General features: G+C 45.6%; 1 protein-coding gene across 6 annotated transcripts in view; it reads left to right on the top strand.

The window, feature by feature from the left end:
- LOC126542835 (mediator of RNA polymerase II transcription subunit 12-like protein) overlaps positions 1 to 21,136 on the top strand; it is a 232,660-nt gene that overhangs the window by 193,064 nt on the left and 18,460 nt on the right. For 5 of the 6 annotated variants that reach the window (XR_008615000.2, XM_055077484.2, XM_055077483.2 and 2 more), the window contains exon 40: positions 14,284 to 14,301. The exons of the other annotated variant lie outside the window; for it this stretch is intronic. Coding sequence is in view for 4 of the 5 variants with exons in the window: in XM_055077484.2 (XP_054933459.2) it covers positions 14,284 to 14,301 (18 nt within the window). In the remaining variant the exon portion in view is untranslated. The remainder of the gene's footprint in view (positions 1 to 14,283; positions 14,302 to 21,136) is intronic. 6 annotated transcript variants of the gene reach the window in all.

The following is a 21,136-nucleotide window of genomic DNA, read 5'->3' as shown; positions in this document are numbered from 1 at the left end:
TGTGGTGTCGTACGCTGTTTTCACACGTGTTTAGTACTAGAGGTTGTGTTATCTCGAGTATTGTAGACGCGTTGAAGCAAGAGGCAGACGAGGCATTCGTTCCCTACTGCCGGCGCTTCTCGTGATAGTGTTGTCCCACTGCCGGCGACACTATCAGCTGTGGCAGCTGAGTGAAAGTGAAAGCATTGCTGGCTTTGCTTCGTACCGCCGATGTGAAGATATCGTCGACACGTCATGTATCCGTATCTCATCGGCAACTTTCAAATTCAACAAAATGTCATATTTTTCATATTCAAATTTGTTTTTTCCATTTGTCTAGTAATTCAAAACACTTTGCTGACCCTTCTGTGTAAGAAAAATTCTTTGGCAAATGTACTTATTTGTATAAAAGATTGAATTTCAATATAATGAAATTTCAACATGACGAAGCAAATTTCTGATTTGACTGCCTTCGTAATATCAAGGTTTAACTGTACTTACTATGTCGCACACTTTTATTTACTGAATTAATCAGCAACTAGTGTTTCTTTTCTGTACAAAAGCAGTGCAAAAGCTGCAACTCATGTCATCTCGTGACTAATTGGCACTCGGTGGCAAAGGCTTCACAACTTCCTTTGCGGCGCAGCCACAGCACATGCCTTCATCCGTGACTGTCACTGTGTTGATCTTTTCACTGTAGTAGGTTCTGAAATGTGGTCAGTACAGAGTTATTTGGGAAAGAAAATACTAAACCTATACCCTCTGTCGCACACCCACAAACATGTTTATATCAATTCAACGACATAAAACTTGTAACAAACATTACTATGGAACACTTCTAATTATAGTCTCTAACTAGTCTGCACACTACAGAATTAGGTCATTGAAATTCGCACTTCACCATATGATTCGGTGCGGGGTGCCGGAGGAGATCATGGCCGGAATGGTACAGGCGTTGAGAGGGCTGCTGCTGAGGTACCCAGCTGGAGCTGGGTGGTGAGACGACGTGCCACGATGGGGCAGGAACGCAGGCCAGGAGGCAAGTCCAGGATCATAGAGGCTGTGGTTTATGCTCCACTAGATGTCCCACAGAGGGGCACCAACTTAAATGGTTGAATCGTAGGCTCAGGAGCGCCAGGCATAAGCAGGAGCTCGGACTCATCGTCCTACTGGCTGCTTCTGCTGCCACTGCTGCCTTTTTCGTTTCCTCACAATGGCACCACTCCCGCATTCCACGCTCGTGCCACGAGGCTCTCCGGAAATTCATCTTTGTCTTTTTCCTTTTTCGGTCGACATTGCATGATCACGCTTGCACCTTCATTGTCATTGTTGTCGTCATTGCCTTTCTTTTGTAGTACAGCACGTGCACCTCATGACGAAAACGCGCGTTTCATTACTGTGCGCACATCTCAATTATTTTTTTTGCCATTGAACTGGGCACCAACAGATTGTTCGTCCATTATGATGTGGCTGGTGCTTTTCATCCTCGACAGATTCTGCTGTGTTTGTCATATCGAGTGCGCAGCCATGGCACTCAGTCAAAATGAAACTACTGTTTGCCGCAGCTCCGGACTAAGCCACGGCCACTATCAACGTGATAGTTGATGGCATCCACGCAGTTCTGAAGGCACATGATTTACCCATGCATCGAGTAAAACGTAACTTTTCTTTGCCGCAACCACTATGGACAAAAGCATGGTTGCTATTGACGTGATCATGTATTTATTTATTTATACAATACTGCAGCCCCATGTGGGGGCCCAAGCAGGAGGGGCAGAACACGTGAATGCTTGCATGTATACGTTACACACATGAAAAACAAATAGACACTTTGCAGCTTATACACTGATCAGAAAACATGAAAGCGATAACTAAATAAGATTGATTGAAAATACACTGAAGGAATAAAACGACATAGTCTAGAACAGTGTCAGACGGAGTTTGCAGGTCAATGACAGCTTTGCAGTGCTCCTGCTTTTGACAGTGGGCGATGCACTTGTGGCACATAAAATAGCCATGTGGAACGATTGGAAAGTGGCTGCTGTGAGTAACTAAAAGATGAATCCTCCTTACCACAGATGTCCTATCTGTTTGCTCGAGAAACATAGGAAAGTGAAGGGTGGCGGATGCGGTGCAAGAGTGAACAAGGCCCGACAGACCGCACACCTGTGTGCACATCCAATGGCTGATGGTCTCACGTAAGCCTGGTGAAAGCGAGAGCCGCACACATATGCGCTTACTGTTTGGCACCGCACAGAGGATACCACAGAACATTGTTCTGTGAAGCTTCACTTACTGTGAGAACAATATACTTCAGGCCGCAGTCAGTGTATTTAAACACGTAATGGCATTCTCCTCTGCTGGCCTCTTTGTCGGCGTGCTGTGGCTTGTTACAACTCCTTTCAAAGCTAGAGTACAAAACTGAGGCAATGGTATTGTGATGGTATGCACTGCAGTCGAATTTGTTGGTTGGATTAGTATGGCGCTTGCACGTCCGTGCAGCTTGGTGTGGTTGCGGGCCAAAGGCGAGAAATTTAAAGAAGAGAGGAGCTTCATAAAGAGTGACGTCAGGGCCTCTCCTTGGTTTTTCCATCCTCCATGGCATGCAATATCCACTAATGACTGTGACGATGCGGACTCCACCGCTTCGTCTCAGTTGGACCACGGCTGGATGCTAGCACCTATATTTTTCTTCCTTTTTTTTTCTTCGACACATATGGTCAAATGATTGAATTACAAGCGGCTGCTTGCAAACACACCTTTCAAATTGCATGAGGCTGGACAAGAGTGACCGCTGAAGTGGAGCTGCATCATGTTCCGTATAAAGTCCAAGTGCGATAAGATTCTATCACGGCCCATGCACTTTGTGCTTTAGATGCGAGTGAAAGTGCGTGAGGGTGAGACAAAAAAAGATGGTGGCTTCACGAGTGCTGCCTTCCCGCGTGAGCAGAGGGAGAGAGGTGGAGGGGAGCTCACTCGCGGTAATGCGATCAAACATGCGCGAGAGGCGGGGGGGGGGGGGGATAAGTTGGTGCTTCGCCATTTCCGCTGTGCGTCTCGGCCATGGCTGCGCATGCTTGTAGGCGCGACTGAGCACATACGCAGCTGCTGCCGCATGTGCAAAGTGTGGGCATGCCGAGACAGCTTGGCACCATGTAAGCTGCCCACCTGCTTGTTTAGTATTCGTGGTTGCATAATCTCGAGTTTCGGTGACCCGTTGGAGCGAGAGACCGATGGAGCATTCGCTCCCCGCTGCCGGCGCTTTTCCCGATTGCGTCGTCCCAGTACGGGTGACGATATCGGCCGCAGGGGCAGAGTCCATGCGAAAGCGTGGCTAGCTTAGCCTAATTCATACCGCTGATGTGAAGATATCGTCAACGTACGTGGCATGAAACCGTATCATTTGTCGCCGACTGCCAAATTTATCAAAATGAATTGTTTCTTCATACAAACTTGCTTTTTGCGATTGTCCGACAATTTGGAAAATTCTGTGGCCCCTTTCTGTGCAAGAAAAACAAGATCGGCGACGGTAATTATTTGCATAAAAGGTCAAATTTCAATGCAACGAAATTTTGATATACCAATGCAAATTGCCGATTTTACCGACTTCGCTATATCGAGGTTGAAAATCGTAGTTGAAAATCGTAAATTTTCAGAAAACAAAACTATGTTGACAACTCTGACTCAGCAATGAAAAATTATACCACAATTCTGCAAATTGTATCTAATAGTATGTCGGGGGGCCATCTGGCAGAACACTGTAAACGTCACGATTGCCGTCTGTATCTTTGCGACACCAGGTTTCTGGCATGGTCTAGAGATAGACTAGAACAGGAGATATTAGAAGCTTTTTACATTGCAAAGGCCGAGGGCATGTGCATTAGTTGCCCTTCAGTGACGCTTACCGAAAAAGAGATAGCTTTTCTAATGAGATAGGGAGGTCGTGATGTCACGATGGGCCATTCTTGGTTGCATCTATTTAAAGTCCTGTTTCTTCAAAAAAACATTTAGTTGGAAGTAGCGCCTTGTCCGCCGTACATGTTGTTCTTTTAGTCCGCGTCTTCATAGAGCTCTTTTCATTAAGTAATAGTATGTCTAAAGCAAACAAACTTGATCTATTATATATGGCTCTCAAATATATCACTAATATATGAGTAGGACTTATGCAAAACCCTTGTAAACAGTGTAACTAATTCAGGTAAAATGCAAATTGATAAATCAAATTTGTACACTTTGGATGCTCTAATGAATGCATTACCTGTTCTTAGGGTAGAGCTACGAATTTGTAAACTTCGTGATTCCATTTTTTTTCGAACTTTCTTCTTTCTGAAATTTCCTTTTCAAATATTCGGCCCCTAGATGAAACTTCTACTTCCAACAGTTACTAGAATTTAACATTCTCTCTCAAATGCAACAAATTTCATTAAAATTGACCCGGTGGTTATTATCGCAGAAAAGCGTTCCTGCGTTTTACATGCATTTGAATAGGCGGCAATGGAGTTGGGCCCAGGCTGAAGCTTCCTCTTAAAGGAAGCACGCCGAGTAAGGAAACATAACTGACTGTGTATGGTGATACAGGAACCATGTTGACTGCCACTGTATGTGAATGACTGCTTGTGGCACAAAAGCAGGAGTCGTTGGTGGGTCTTTTGTGCAAGCTGCTTCCTCCAGAACAAAAAAACCTATGAAATGTTGTACAAAGTTTTTTTTTTGTAGCCCCCAGGCTGAAACTGAAACAGATGGTGCTACTGGTGTTGCATTTGTTAATTTGTAAACAGTGTGTCTACCAACCGGGAAAACTGGGAATTTTCAGGGAATTTGAATAGTCTAGAAATACTCGGGGAAAACTCGAGGGTTTTGTGTTCCTATCAGGGAAAACTAGCTGTAATTTTATTGAAAGGGAACAAAAGTCGCGTTAATGCTGGCTCCAGTAACAGAGGAATTGCAACGAATCGTCATTGACGCTGTGTCATCGGCTCAAGGAGTTGCCAGATACAGTTAATGACCGATTTTCCAGAAGCCAGATTTTTCAGATATGCCCGATAATTTGCACAGCTTCGCGGCACCACCATGTACCCCATACAGTCAATGTATAAGAATGTCTGAAATTTAGGACGCAAAAACACTTCGCCGTCCGATATTTCGGACTTCTTGCCCTGGCTGCAGGTTTGAAATGGCATTAATGAAAGCCACCACCGCCCCCATTTTGATTATCTCGCCACCTCGAGCCAGCGCTCTTGCAGGCAGATCTGCTGGCAGACATAGCCACCACCGCGGCAACGCTAGGCCTAGCTGCTTCTACGTTCGCTATTAAGCTTCTTGCTGTGCGGTGCTGTGTTTTACATTGAAGGAATTTGCCACTGGCAGCAATGGCACTGACTCCGCCTTTGTAATCAATGCGATTGGCTTAGAAGCTCGGAAAGCACAGTGTGTTTCGTAATGCCCATTTCCAAAAGTTAGTTTCACCTCAATCCAGCATTGGTATGCGGTGAAGCATGTGCAACATATTGCGTGAAGCTTGACATGTGTAGGAAGGGGCAATTGTCACGAGACACAGTATGTATTCCTTAATTATACATGCATGCGCCCCCATCTCCTGTCACACTACGAGTACCGATATGGCTCAAGTGCTACCGATATGGCTCAAGTGGCTCAAGTGAGTACCGACAGGCCTTAAGTGCTTTTTCAGGCGTGCCTGTGGCAATTCGAGCCCTAAGGGCAGTTAGACATTCATTCATGTTTTTCGGGCTGCCCGATATTTCGGACCCTAGGGAGTCCGAAAAATTGGATGTTGACTGTACAACTGACCAAGAGGATGCTTCAAATGGTCCATGGAGCGAAGGGCGAACGTGTGGCGGAAGGAGGACGAAAACAGAACAGACCGATGTATTGAGGAATGAATGGGAAAGGAAGCATGCCACCGCCTTTTTGAAGGAGCTTGAGCTCAAAAAACAATCTGTTGGCTCACGCCGAGATGCAGGTGTCCCTCATCCAAACCAAGATAAACTCTTTAAAGCCGTGAAACCCAATATTGATATGTTGTGTATGGGCTAAGAGTATGTCAGGACAGCTGAGGTTGACTTTCCAGCTGCTGAGAGAGAATCTTAGTTATGACAAAGTTCAGGCCTCATACCAATGAGCTTGCTATCAGTTGATAGAAATAGCTCATATTTGAAAATATTTACTTATGTATGCATCTCCTTTTCATTCATATTTGAAAATGCTCGACTAGACTTGGAATGGGTTTTACATATTTTTTTTAATATATGTTATTCGCTGTGCATTTTACTAACACCTTCCTTCTGTTTTCATTTTGAATAAAATAGACATTACTCCTTACTGTTCAAACTGGATTAAGTTATTTTTTGTTTCAACTTGCTTACTAGAGAGGGACAGCATTGGGCAACATGGTGTCAGCCCATCTTGACATAAAACAAAGTTTTGTCTCGTTCAGGGAATTTGGAAATGTCAACTTTGTAGACACCCTGGTAAAAGGCCCTTTGCCTTCTTTTCCAAAATTCCGGCTTGTGTTGATGTAAAAGCTTAGGTGAGTTGGTAATTTCTAGCAACAGTGGGTACAGTGCAAAAGACAAGGACTGAAAAATGATACAGTGCCACATTTGTTTCCATGTTTAATCCTTGTTGTTCATACCGTGCTCACATTTGCTGCTAGCTCGGCATGTACAGGCTGGTCTACTATTAGAGGGAAAATGCGAGCGCATGGCTGATACTCCGCACAGTGTACGGGAGGCGGTGAAAATGAAGAACATGCGCGAAACGGTGCAGAGGCGGCGCATGCCGCGCATTGTCTTCTGATTCCCATCGCTTCGCCTGCGCACAGCGTGAGGCATGGCATACGGCTGGGCAACCACGTCTTGAGTCACGGTTGTAATGAATGTGATTTAAAGCACCAAAGTTGCACTTGATTTGCCAGCCCGGCCATGGATGCGAAGAGCAAAGAAATTATCAAGCTTTCAGAATATTATAGGTGACATGGAGTGCTGTTTTTCTGGAGGAAGCTTCGTGTTCAGGCGTTACTGCATGACGCATTGAAACACATTCACCTCGTGGATGGAGCTTGGCAATTGACTCAACGAAACGAGCATGAGTAATACCGCAGTTTGTTTTTGGCACTGTTTTACATGGCATGTTTCAGTGATGTCTTGCTACGATGTACTTAGTCTGTCGAGTTGCCGGAAGATATGAAACGCATGTAAAGCTACTGTTGGTGAATCAGGAAACATGAACATGTATATAGTCGTTCAGAAGTATCGCTCTTCCAAAATGATAGTGAAGGAGTGACACTAATGTATATAAGCAAGTACAAACTGAAGAATTTGCAAATACCGATGGTGTTGTGAATGTGTTTCTGACTGCGGAATGCTCATGCAAGACACAGCACGGCAACATTATTTGGGTGTTTAAAAATGCCGTTCTCCAAAAACACAGTTCCGCTGCTGCTTATTTGCATTCTACGCCACTGCAGTAGAAGTGAATGTACTTATGTGCTTTCTACATTTCATGGGTGGCAGTACACAAAATTAAATGTTTCTCCTTGAAGCGGGGGCTCTTGACTAGTCATTGCATGGCAGGGTGGCCACATGCACGTAAAACAAAGGGGGGACGGGGGTCAGCAGCCAACGCATAGCATGTTCCGCCCCTGTGCTGTTTCATGCATTCACTTGGTTTTCATCGTTTCTCTTAAATAGCACTGCGCGGAGCCACATGAGTCACATGTTTGCATGTTCCCTCTAACAGTGGACTGGCCTGTCCATCTATCATGGGACTTGCATAAGCCAGGAGACAGCAGCAAACACTTAGGATAATGAGGATATCCCAGTGTGTCTACCATCAGGGGAAACCTGGAAATTTCATGTAATTTTTTGGGCCTAAACTTGAGGAAAAAAGAACAGTAAATTTTCACATCAGTTTTAAATCAGGGAAATTGGTAACTACAGTGTTTATGGTGATCGAAGCAAAGTTTTCAACTGTACTTACGGAATCTGCAAATGATGGTCTCCTTCGCTTGTTTTGGGAGTGTGAACCTGCCCATGTGGTTGGAATATCCCAAAACAAACACGATCCATTCAAATCTGGTATTGCATACCACCCCATTTATAGCTTACTCATAGTAGTAGTACTAGTAGTAGTAGAAGATTATAGGCTGTCAGAGTACGGTACACCTTTTAATTTTAATTCAACTAATTCGATCTTGACTGAAAGTTCTGGCCAGTGCCCAAACATTTCTATTGGACCAAACTTTTGTTATCTTGAAGGATCCCTGAAACGGTTCGGACAAATTTTGTAGACGCTTAGGGTACAGCTAAAGTTAATAATTCGCACCACAGTTTGTGTGAAACGTCTCATATTAAGAGAGCTATGGACGATTACAAGTTACCCTCCTCCATAGACATGCATTTTCTCCTCAACTCATTCGCCGAGTGATCGGGGCTAAGCTCCGCCTTCACTGGCTCTGTCATGGCCCGTCATGTCGACTCCCGGTTCTTTAGGAGCGAGCGCGCGAAGCCTCTCCAAACTCTCCGCCAACTGCATGGCAGTCGACCCCAAGCGAGAGCTATCAAAGCAACGTGCGTTGCGAGCATTCTGTCGCAGTGCCGAACATATCTGGTATTCCGGTAGCCACAGGCAAGCTGGGTGTTTCGACGGAACGGTGTAGGCATAAACTCAAGCTGATGAAGGAACTTTAGCGTAGATGTACGTGAGCTGCCTGATCGGTCTCCACAGTCCAGCCACCCGTTGGCGCAGAGCTTAACCAGCCAAACAAAGAGCTAATATTGCACTAACCAAGTGTAAAACATTTTAAACGTATACAAAAACAATGTGTTAACGATTACACTCCTGCGAACAATTTACACCATCAGCAAAGAAGAATACATTTCGTTAGTGCTACTGTGTGTGGTTGAGCTCTGTGCCACCAGGTGGCTGCACCGTGCAGACCATTCACATTTGCGCTTCTGCTCATCTCGTGAAACGACACGGTCTAACGGCCAGGCTCTGTCCCCTTGATCTTGCATTTACCCTAATACCGGACTCGTGAAACGCTATTGCGTTAGTAATCTTCAGGTGTAAAGTGATGGCCGCAAACATGCAAATCTTGGCGCTGATCGTATAGCGGCAGTCTGATGTGCTGTAGCCAGTCCACTCGTCTGCTGCCTTGCAGTGGGACACGATCTCGCAGCTTGACATATTGCCAGTCGCTGCGTTTGCAGTCCACAATGCAACAAAGTCGAATCATAGTGCTCGCGAAAAGACTGAGACCGACTCTGACTTCGGAGCTCTCGTCAAAATGGAGTACGTTGTAACACAAGCAGGCAACGCTTGCTGTGTGCTAGAAGTACTTAAGTGTGGAGAGAAATTGTTCTTGTGTGTTCTCTTTCTGTTACTTCCTTTTTATAGAAACAAATGAACTAACATTCCAACTATTGTGAACATCATTTGTTCACCATAAAGATGGAAAAATTATCAATGACGCGCCCTGGGCAGCCAATCAGATAGCTCGCCTTACTGACGTCAATTGGGTGATTTACGTCATATGGGTAGGGGCGGCTGAAAATTCCACCAGGCAGTGTGCTACGATTGGCAGCGATATGCATTTTTAAAACCTTATAATAAATTACATGCTTTACGCAGAGCACTTAGATGCGTCAATGAATGATCAGAAGGATGTACTCTAACGACTCAGTACAATTGTACAAAATTGTCAAAATCATTTGAGGGTTCTTTAATCTTGAAATTAGTCTTCACCAGATTATTTGAACTGGGCTGGTCATCTTGCATGGTCCCTGATTCCAGCAGTCATGGCAATGGTGACTTCAATAGTGTCAGTGTTGTCTTGGTGGTGCTCAGGCTACAGTGAATGCTTCGAATACATATAATCTTCCATTGAAAATGCCTATTTTCGGCCTGCCCCAGGAATATGTCAAAGTGAATATGGTAGCTCACTATGAATTATTGCACTGGTCACCCAATTATACCTTTCTAGAGCGCAGCTCTTATACGGCCATTCCTGCGTTAAGCGTCAGCGTGCCTCGGTGTCATACCTTGTAACCGAGCGAACGAGCATGGTGAAAGAAAGTGATGGAGCGCAGTGGAAGATGAAAGAAGGGCTCACGAGGAGGAAAGTAGAGGAGGAGTGGAGGGGAAACGGCCTGTGCATGCTCTGACTTTCCGATGGCCACGGCATCCACAGCCGTATAGGCAATCTTATCTGCGCTTCCAAGGGGACCAGGGTGGAGTGAGGTGGGCAGGGCTACGCTTCGCGGCGTCAGCTGCTAAGGTCAGTCTGCTGTACCAGCTTTTGTGACAGGGATCACTGCTCCTGTAAGGGGCGATGGCGAGCGGCTACGAGTAAGGCTTGATGCGATGCTCCCTTGGGTGTTGTTGTTGCTGACACTGGTGGCATGATTTCACCGTGACAAAAGGCTGCTCCCATCATTGGTGGAACGAAAGTGTGAGAAGAAATGCGTAGTGCCGCGCAATACGGGCTGTGTGATGATGATGGCTACGGTATGGCGCCAGAGTAGTGCGCCAGAGTAGTGCGGAAACAAAGCACGCTACTCACAGCATATGCCTATATAATCATAATACAAAATATTGGCATGCAAAATGAAACCACGTACAGAGCTGCACGCAAATTTCACGTTAGGGAGCATCATGATTGTCAGTAAATTTTTTCCAAGCAAATTCATCCATAAATTGTTCGAGTGGTGCAGTCAGATATGAAATCAAATTTAAGACTGCATTTGCAACAGCCCATCATCAGAACCAGCCTAGCCAGCATCATCCAAGAAAATTTGTCTATAAATTGCTTGAAGTGTACATTCGGATATGAAACTAAAATTAAAACTGTGTTCACAACAGCCTATCGTCAGAACCAGCCTAGCCAGCGCCATCGCCACTGCCATAACAAGATGGCTACCATGGATGGTGACAGAGCGGGTTCTCGCACAAAATAATTAGGACGACACACCGCTTTCAGTCTGATTACGAAAACACATTCAAACAATAAGTTATTTTACATGTTAAGCTTGTGGCAACATGTTGTGTCACTTCTTGGCGTTCCGAAGAATTGCATGCATCGCAGAACGAACTAGAGAAGTAGTTTTTCTAGGTATTAGCCATCATCCTCCAGAATATAAAATGTGCTATGAACCATATGGAGGATGACATGCGATTCTTTATAGACAGCAATAAAGCACTGTCAGAGAGTGATGGTGGTGGACATTACAGACATTAAATTTTATGAATTAGTGATGTCTTCTGGTGCATTTTTTTTTTCTCTTGTTTAATTCGATCAATTTTGTGGGTCTTGTCAGGATCGAATTATAGGAAGTCGACTGTGCAATTTGGGAAGCTATAAACCAAAATCTTTTAGCGCGCAGCTCCTAGGCGCCCATTCGTGTTTTGAGTGTGCACCTCAGCATCGGTGTAACCGGCAGAATGAACACGTAGCACAGCAGACGATGAAAGGTGGTGATAGCGAAGAGACTGCAAGGAGGAAAGCAGAGGAAGAGGGTACAGTGGAAGCATAAGGAGGAAAGCGGAGGAGGAGAGTATGGTGAAAGGGTGATAAGGAAAGCGGTGTGCCGCACGAGACGTGCTCCACGACTGCGACCCGCTACGAGATGACGTCATAGTAGCGTGTTCTGTCACCCGGTCGCCGATGACGTCATTACTAAAGCATGCAGCGAGCGCGTCCACTGATACCATTTATGGAAACAAAGCGCTGGCGTGGGCTTCAGGCCCACTGCACATATGCCATTTTGCCTGCGCCACCGCTGCTAAAGAATGCGCTCAGCGTGAGCCACGCATTTCCGTCTTCATGCTTTCTTTCTCAACAATGAGCGACGCAACCAGTGGAAGTGCTTCGTCTGCCTGTGCTGCTAAACAAGCTGCCTGAGCAGAGGCTCAGCACTGCCGTCGAGAGGACCCTGCCATTCAGGTTCAAATTCTTTGCCTCAATATATCGCGAATTCAAAACATCTGCACTCAAATTTCTTATTAAGGAGTATCGTAATCATTGGTGAGTGAGTGAGGAAACTTTGTTGTGAACGCCAAAATCATTGGTCAATTTTTTTTTTCCATTTGCATTCGAATATTCAGTATCCTAGACTGGCATGACATTGTATACCTCAAATGCATCTTCCTTACACACACACACATGCAAACACATGTTTTCACAGCTAAAGCATCAATGCATCTTGTTGCAGCAACATTGATCTGCCCACTGTTCCCTGCTCTAACCAATCGGTGTGTGTCACTTGGGGACTGTCCTTACCAGAATCAGAATTGGAATATGCCCTCTTGTTGAAGTTTTTCTTTATTTTATTTCCCGAAACACATTTATTATAATATTTTTGTATGTATCTGAGCATGTTAGGTGCATGGATTTCTGGTTGAATTGTTAGAAGAATCTTTCAATGTTTCTCCAGACAAACTTTTGGCTTAATCGAGTTGGTGAACCTAAGAAAAGTACGTCTTTGGACCTTGCCTCCTTGCATATGCAATTGTGATTGTGTGTGCACACACATTCAGCTTGTAAGACAAGTGTCTGTCATTGCTTAAATTCTAAAGAAAAAGCAAGGTTTCTGAACATGCTTAGCAACCTGCGGTTGGGGAAATACTTCGCTGTTTGCAGAGGCATTGTGCAAGGAATGGTAAGTGAAAAGGATGTTTGAATTGGGCAACTTTTATGTGCAGTTGACTCTTGTTAATTCAAACTGACCACAAATTTGCATCTGAATTGCCAGAAGTTTGAATTATTCGATGTTGAATTAAACATAGTCCCAGACAGAATTATGGGTTATTACATGGGCTGATAGGTTGACATAATTGCATTCAAACAGATATACAACCAGTACAGGTATACAAGGATACCTAAGGAAGGGTTACGTTTCAGGCAATTTAGTAAGTAGCTTCCATTTCACTGTAGTTCCTGTCAAAACGCAGTAACCTGAATATCAAACACAAACATGGCTATTTATGCCTTACAGATGTCTACTTCCCAGCTATTTTTTGGCTGTGTTCCACTGTCCTGACAAGCCACATGGTTTGAATTAGCTTAAGTCCTTATTTGATACACGGGTGTTTTCGCATTTTGCAATTTGAACAAATTCTTGGGCCCCTTTGAGTTCGAATTATCGAGATTCGACTGTAGTAGCAGTGCTCTGATCATTGTTACATCTGAGTATTGTTAAAACTGGTAACATTATAAGTGGGTTTGACTGTAATTCTTTCTGTCTAATCAAAATGTTTTGGTATCTGCCCACTCTATTTTTTCCGTGCAGCCTAACTGTAACAATTATCGGTTATAGCAACGAAATTTTCTTGGTTCTTGAATGTTGTTATAAGCTTATTTGACTATTGCCAACCCTTAACGATCATGCAATTTCTATTTACACCTGTAATGTAAGGTATGTGTGCATCATAGATCTATGTAAAGCCAAAAGATAACGAAGACTTCACTGAAAGTTTCATTGTGTTGGCTTCATAATGTTGTGACCTATGTAATTTGGGCCCCTTGGTTCCCACCCCCCTTCTTGTTCATAGATCTATGTGCACATTTGTGCTTGTGTGGCCCTTGTGTAATTCTTGGTTGGCTTTTACCTTTTGTTCTTTTTCATACGGTAGGGCAATGACCAGGCGCTCATGTTGCATATGAGTCTGGTAGTTTTCTATTGGCTATTGGTGGACTGATTATATTATACTTGGTGACAACCTAAGAATTCAGTACAAGCTTTAACCGCAGAACGGCACTGTTCAAAAACAGCTTCCAAGAAAGTTGATACTTAAAGAACTTTCTCTCTGCCATGCATCACGAAAATGAGGGAGCCTGATTGGCTGATGCATCTATACAAATTGGATAGTAATGTTTCTGCCACTTTATCCTTAGGTTGTCATTGACTGTTGAACTAGGCTGTAAAAATGAGCAGAGAAGTTGCGTTTGTTTGAAAAGAATTTTCTAGAGGCATATAAAGCCAATATTGGTTATGCTATGCGATGCTAACCAGAATAGGACAAGATATTGTCAGCTGCTTATATCAGCTAGCTGTAACTGTTTAAATGGCATTTACTTTTTTTTATCCATTTGTGTTTTAAATATGGTGATTTCCACTTATTTTTTTCTGCAAGCTACATTTCAAAATTTACTACCCCATGATGACTGTATTAGTGTCATAGTGAGAGCTTTTTGTTGAAATTAATGTTACTAGTGTGGCAAAGATCTAAAAGGTGACTTGCTTCATACTTGCATGCTGAGCTTTCAAATTCTTTGGTTCTTTTCAGATTATTTTCGAGCTGTGGGTGAGCATGAACCAAAAGTCTTTTTTTTTTTTGTGCTTTGCCACTACTAAGTTGCATCATTCTTACTAACCATATCATATTCTGTTTGTGCCACTTAAATTTTATCTGGCATCCGAAGCGATCATGCTCTAGCTTTTAACCATGAGTGTTTACCTTACTAATTTTGAAATTGCAAGTTCCCCACATTGGTAGATGTGCAATGACAGTCACAGATTACCTGTCTCATTCGTGCTGTGTTGGCATCATTTTCATTGCTGGATGCATGGCCTACGATTGGTGCATTTATGGTGCTTGCACACTAGAATTAAAATTTAAAAATTTAATGAACAGGCTCATTGGTGGAAATTTGCTGTCGTTTACTACAAAAGCTTATTCTGCTTTAGTGCACTGTAATGAGGCATTTTTCATTATATGGGCTTATTCTTGACATCTTATCCTTATGGTAACTTACAGGGTAGCCAGTACAAAATATTTTTGTTTGTATAATAAAAAAATTGCTCCTTTCCTGCCAGCATTGTCTATGAAATCTTAACTTTTAATGTCTGGCTTTTTATATTTTGAAGGAAGTTACAATTGGCATTTAACTTTCTATTGATCAGACATGTACATGGGTACTTCATTGGCTAATTTTGATAAGATAACCAACTTATTGAAGCTTCCATTCTGAATTTTAGTGTTTGCTGCTTAATTTTGGGCATGTGTGAGTGGTGCTTGGTCTCTTATATTTTTTAACCTACTTCAGTACAGTGAGTAAGTGTTACTGTTCATACAGCCACATTCATTAATGTAGTTGGGTGTAATATATATAAGGTAGTTGGCTATCGGTAAGTCAATTTTGATTTTTCATGCCACGTGTGAACTTACTTGTCCTGACAATATCTACAGAAATCAGGGTTTGTCTTGCACCTGGTCTAACAAAGCCCTGGTTAAAAATGATGTTGGTTCCTTTTACATTTGAATGAGAGTGAGTATCATGAGGCAGGTAAGTTGAGCGTTGCACAGGTTTTAATCTCCTTTCTTGAGTGTGCTCAGTATTGTTTGCCACTGTGCTGTCCTTGTCCTGTTGAATCAAAAAGTTTGCCCAGAAGGTATGGTCTCTGAACTCCTCTCTTATGTTGTGTTGTGTGGGTTGGTGGCATCGTGGTTGTTTATTAGTATGTGTGTGTATGTTCCTCATATTTCCATTTGCCTGAGGTCCATGCTATTCAACGAGACGCTTTCGCCAGTCTATCTTGCTTACCACTGCTTCAAAGTTGTGTTACCTGATTTGGGGGTTTATCACATGGCAAATCAATGCTGAACCCTGGGGATGATCCTTCGAGCACTTGTTGGTATTCTTCTAGTGCCTCAGATATTTAAAGTGGTGAGTAAGTCCATAAGTAGGATGCAATGCTGGCTTTCACAGGTTGCCTATTGTTCAAAAGCTGTGTGAATTAAGAAAAAGGGGTGAGAGAGCAAAAAGGGTAGTTTTATTTATGAAGTAAAATTTTAGGACCTCACTTAATGCAAGAAATGTACATTTTAAAGCTTACTCTCTTGCGTTGCCTATAGTCATTCTAGTGTGTGTGTGTTTATATATATATATATATATATATATATATATATATATATATATATATTGTGGGGTTCTCACACCCATACTATTGGGACAAAGGAACGACAACACAGTAGTGCAAACAATCACAAGGGCATTTATTGCACCTTTCATAGGTCAATGCCTGCTAGCCGAGTTGCTATCCACAAAACATGCCAATGGGCGTGCGACAAATCTAGAAGTCCGACTCACCGCGACCAGATAACGAGCGAATATGTTCGCCCCATGCTGGATCCCAACGCCTGGTCGTTCGCATGTACGGTCACGCGAACGGTGGCGCGTTCGAAGGCGGCCATGCGAGACGGTCTCGCAGAAGCATGGATTGGCGCACGCACGGGATGTCCGCCGCGCTCGCCGGACCGCCGCCCAAAAGCCCCCTTATCTTTCCTGCACCCCCAAGTAACCCTGCCGTGAGGCGGCGCTAGCAGCGCAACACTCGCGCCATCTCTCGCACTGCACTTCAACCACTCCGACCGCTGCGGGCACCAGGCCACGCGGCGAAGCCGCACTGCAGGAGATCGAAGCTATGCGGGAAAACAAGATATCAGGGGATGCATGAGAGTTGCGCATCCCCACAATATATATATATATATATATTGTTAAGGGCGTTTATTCGTGTCGTAGGGAAGCAGCGACTAACGCGGCAACAGCAGGTAGGGCGCAGCCAGCGAACGAACTGGGTACGAGCCACGCAATGGCAACGGGGCTTTTCAGCCTGCCGATCTTCTTCGTCACAATCACCCCCTGAATTGAAGAGTAGCCATCCTGGCGACCTAGGAAGAGGTGGACGGATCATAATACTGCTTCAGCCAGTCAATGTGCACAGTCTCTCGCCCCCGACGATGCAGATCGGGAGATGGCGATACGGGTTCGACCACTTAGTTCACTGGTGATGTTTGTGCAACCACGCGGTAGGGCCCGTGGTACTTCGGGAGGAGCTTGGACGAAAGGCCAGGAGCAGCAACAGGCAGGACCCAAAGCCACACAAGTGAGTCGACGGGGAAGGGGTGAGGGGGAGGATTGAGGTCATGACGCTCTTTTTGGCGGCACTGTTGAGCGGACGTCAAAGAACGGGCCAGTTGTCGGCATTTCTCGGCGTGCTGAGCAATCGCAGAAACAGGTGAGCATTCAGCAGGGTCCGGCCGGTACAGGAGAACAGTATCAATGGTGCTTGAGGGATGGCGACCGTAAAGCAGGAAGAATGGTGAGAATCCGGTAGTGGCTTGAGAGGTAGTGTTATATGCGTAAGCGACGAACAGAAGTACAACATCCCAGTTGGAGTGGTCAGATGCAACATACATTGATAGCATGTCACCAAGAGTTCTGTTGAATCATTCTGTTAAGCCATTGGTCTGTGGATGATAAGCAGTAGTAGTGCGGTGAATAATTTGGCATTCAGATAGGAGTGACTGCAGGACGTCTGAGAGGAATACGTGGCCCCGATCGCTCAACAGTTCACAAGGGGCGCCATGGCGAAGAACGAAGTTGTTTAGAATGAACGAAGCGTTGTCTTTTGCTGATGCGGCAGGCAAGGCGGCGGTTTCAGCATACCGTGTCAAATGATCTACGACGACAACAATCCATCGGTTGCCAGCGCCAGTAGATGGAAGAGGCCCGTATATATCAATGCCGACACGGTCGAATGGCTAAGCTGGGCAAGGAAGTGGTTGGAGAGGTGCGGTGGAGAGATGCGGTGGAGAGATGCGGGACACATTTGCGTCGCTGGCAGGCAATGCAGGAACGTACGTATTTGTGGACGAAGGTGTACATCCCTCGCCAATAATATCGTAGGCGAAGCCATGTGTAGGTTTTTGACGCTCCGCCATGACCACACTGCGGGTCAGAATGAAAAGCGGAGCATAAATCTTGTCGTAGGTGGCGAGGCACTACTAAGAGCCATTTGCGGCCGTCATTGTGGTAGTTGCAGCGGTATAAAAGTCCGTCACGGATTGTGAAATGCTGCGCCTGTCGGTGTTACGCTCGAGGTGCCGAAGTTGCCGGAGGATTTGACAAGAAGTCGAATATCATGACGATCCATGGGTCTTTTCGTTGCTCCGATGCCATGTCCAGGATGTCAAGTGGTGAGATGTCATGTCTTTAGGTAGAAGTGCTGCTGTCTGAAGTAACTGGAGAGCGCGAGAGGGCATCGGTGTCAGAGTGTTTGCGTCCAGAACGATAGACGACACGGATATCATATTGCTGGATTCGGAGGGCCCACCGAGCGAGGCGGCCCGACGAGTCTTTTAGGTTGGACAACCAGCAAAGAGCGTGATGATCCGTCACCACGTCAAAGCGTCGACCGTAGAGATATGGACGAAATTTTTGAAGAGCCCATACGATAGCCAGGCACTCTTTTTCTGTGACTGAGTAATTGGCCTCAGGTTTCGTGAGGGCACTACTGGCATAAGCGACTACGTATTCGGCATTAGTGTTCTTGCGTTGTGCGAGCACGGCACCAAGGCCGACACCACTGGCGTCATTGTGAACTTCTGTAGGTGCGCTTGGATCAAAATGGCGCAATACTGGTGGAGACGTGAGTAGGTGACGAAGAGTCGCAAAGGCATCATCAGAGGCTTCCGACCAAGCAGAAAGTTCATTGTCACCTTGGAGAAGTTGGTTAAGTGGTGCGATCACAGTAGCGAAATTGCGAACGAAACGTCGAAAATAGGAGCATAGGCTAATGAAGCTGCGTAGTGCTTTCAAGTTAGTGGGCTTCGGAAATTCGGATACGGTGCGAAGTTTTATCAGGATCAGGAAGAATGCCTTCCTTCTTTGGAGACAACGTGGCCTAATATAGTCAGTTTTCGAGCTGCAAATCGGCACTTTCTTCAGTTAAGCTGGAGACCAGCATTCCGGAGACAGGTCAAAACTTGATGTAAACACCGAAGATGGGTCGGAAAATCAGGGGAAAAGACGACAACGTCGTTGAGGTAGCAGAGGGAAGTATGCCACTTCAGGCCGCGTAGGATGCCGTCCATCATGCATTTGAAGGTGGCGGGCGCATTGCACAGACCGAACGGCATTACAATGAATTTATACAAGCCATCTGGTGTTACAAACGCGGTTTTAGAACAGTCAGCGTCAGCCATGGGCACCTGCCAGTAGCCAGAGCGGAGATCTAAGGAGGAAAAAACTACGCTCCTTGCAAACAGTCAAGTGCGTCGTCAATACGTGGCAACGGGTATACATCCTTTCGGGTAATCTTGTTAAGCCTTCGATAGTCGACGCAAAATCGTATGGTGCCGTATTTTTTTTTTAACTAGGACGACTGGTGATGCCCAAGGACAACTAGAAGGCTGGACGACACCGCGATTGAGCATATCATTCACCTGGTCATTGATAACGCGTCTTTCAGTCGCCGATACTCGGTAGGGACGCTGTCGAATTGGTGCATGGCTCCCAGTGTCGATAGTGTGCGAAACAGTCGTTGTGCGGCCGAGTGATGTTGCTTGGCAATCAAAAGAGGAAGAGAAGCCTTGGAGCAAGTGAAGAAGTTCGTCGCGTAAGGTCACTGGCAATAGCTGGCGTAAAAGAACGCGGCAGTGACTGAGGACGCGGTGCCTCAAGAGCAGCAATATAAATAGAGTCGTCCATCGTGTCAAATATTGAAGATGAGGTCAGTGGCTCTGCTCTGCCAAGGCTTTCACGGCGACATAAAGTAATTGGTTCAGCCGATGGGTTTGAGACGCACATGAGAGAGGCGCCAGCTTTGAACTCGAGAACGGCGAACGGCAGTGGTAGTGAACGGCGGCGAACTAAGAGTTCAGACGCAGCGAAGAGTACTGTGCCGTCATCTACATAGTCACAAGAGATACTGATAAGAGTGGAAGACCAGGCAGGTATAACGGTGTCTTCTGAAACAGAGATTTTGCAACAATGGTCCTTATGGTCAGTGATAATATCGGTCGAAAACTGAAACAGCTCGATTTCGGCGGGGGCGTAGTCAATGATCGCAGGATGTGTGGAGAGAAAGTCCCAACCTAATATGACGTCGTGTGAACATGATGGCAACACGATGAATTCTGTGATATAGAGGACCTCCTGAATTATGACACAAGCAATGCAGGCGCCGGATGGCTCGACGTGCTGCACGTTGGCAGTTAGAAGAGACAGTCCAGAAAGCGGCGTCGTTACTTTTCCTATCTTGCGGCAAATACGGGCATCTATCGCTGAAAGTGCAGCGCCGGTGTCGACAAGTGCTAGCGTCAATGTTCTTTCTATTGTGACTTCAATAACGTTCTTCGGGGAAGTGTGAGGCCTTATGCATTTCGCTGGTACCGCTGTTCTCGCCTCTTGAACTGCAATATTTAGTTTTCCTGGCACAAAGGGCTCCGACGCCGGTGCATGGGGGAAAGTGAGCGGCGGCGAGGAGAAGGTGAATGGCGAGTGGCTGAGAATGCGGTGTTGACGAGAGGAGGAGATTCAAAGGTGTCCAAATAGTTGCGGCGTTGTTGGAAACGTGGCGCATATGGACGCACATTGTTGGGGACGTTTGGTGTAAGGAGGCGACAGTGACGTGCTACGTGTCCGGCACGGCCACAATAAAAACAAATCGGGCGATTGTCTTCCGTGCACCAATGATCTTGAGGTCGTGCATACTGCACCAGTGGCCAGACTGGAGCGGATACGGGCGGGCACAAAGGCGGGCGAAGGGGACCGTAGGTCCGTGGTGCAGGCCTCGAAGCGACTTCAGCGTACGTCAGGGGAGCGGCAACCGGAGTCTGCTGGAGAGAAGGTGGAATGTGGTCGGCTACCTGCTCCTTGATGACAGATTGGAGAGCGGGCGCCAATGGAGAATTCGACTGGCCGTGTGTAAGGGGAATCAGAGAAAGCTGACGAGCCACCTCTTCACGGACGAACTCCTTGATCTGTAGCAGTAGCGACATGTTATCTGGGGAAACAGCCAAGCTCGACATTGAAGTCGCCTGAGGCGTAGATTGGCGGGTGGCTACGCGTTGTCTGCGCAGTTCGTCGAAGCTTTGACAGAGACTGACGAGTTCAGAGACTGTCGAGGAATTTTTTGCCAACAGCATCTGGAAGGCGTCGTCTTCAATGCGTTTTAAGATATGGCGCATCTTCTCGGCATGAGCCATTGTGACGTCGACGCGGTTGTAGAGGTCGACAACATCTTCTATATAACTAGTAAATGTCTCCCCGCACCGTTGCGCACGACTGCGCAAACATTGCTCGGCGCGAAGCTTGCGAACGGCGGGGCGCCCGAATACCTCCGTCGCGTTAGTT

The sequence above is a fragment of the Dermacentor andersoni genome, chromosome 2 (genome assembly GCF_023375885.2).
Source record: "Dermacentor andersoni chromosome 2, qqDerAnde1_hic_scaffold, whole genome shotgun sequence".
Taxonomy (NCBI): domain Eukaryota; kingdom Metazoa; phylum Arthropoda; class Arachnida; order Ixodida; family Ixodidae; genus Dermacentor; species Dermacentor andersoni.
The sequence above is the reverse complement of the archived record's forward strand: the minus strand, read 5'-3'. Positions and strand labels throughout refer to the sequence as shown.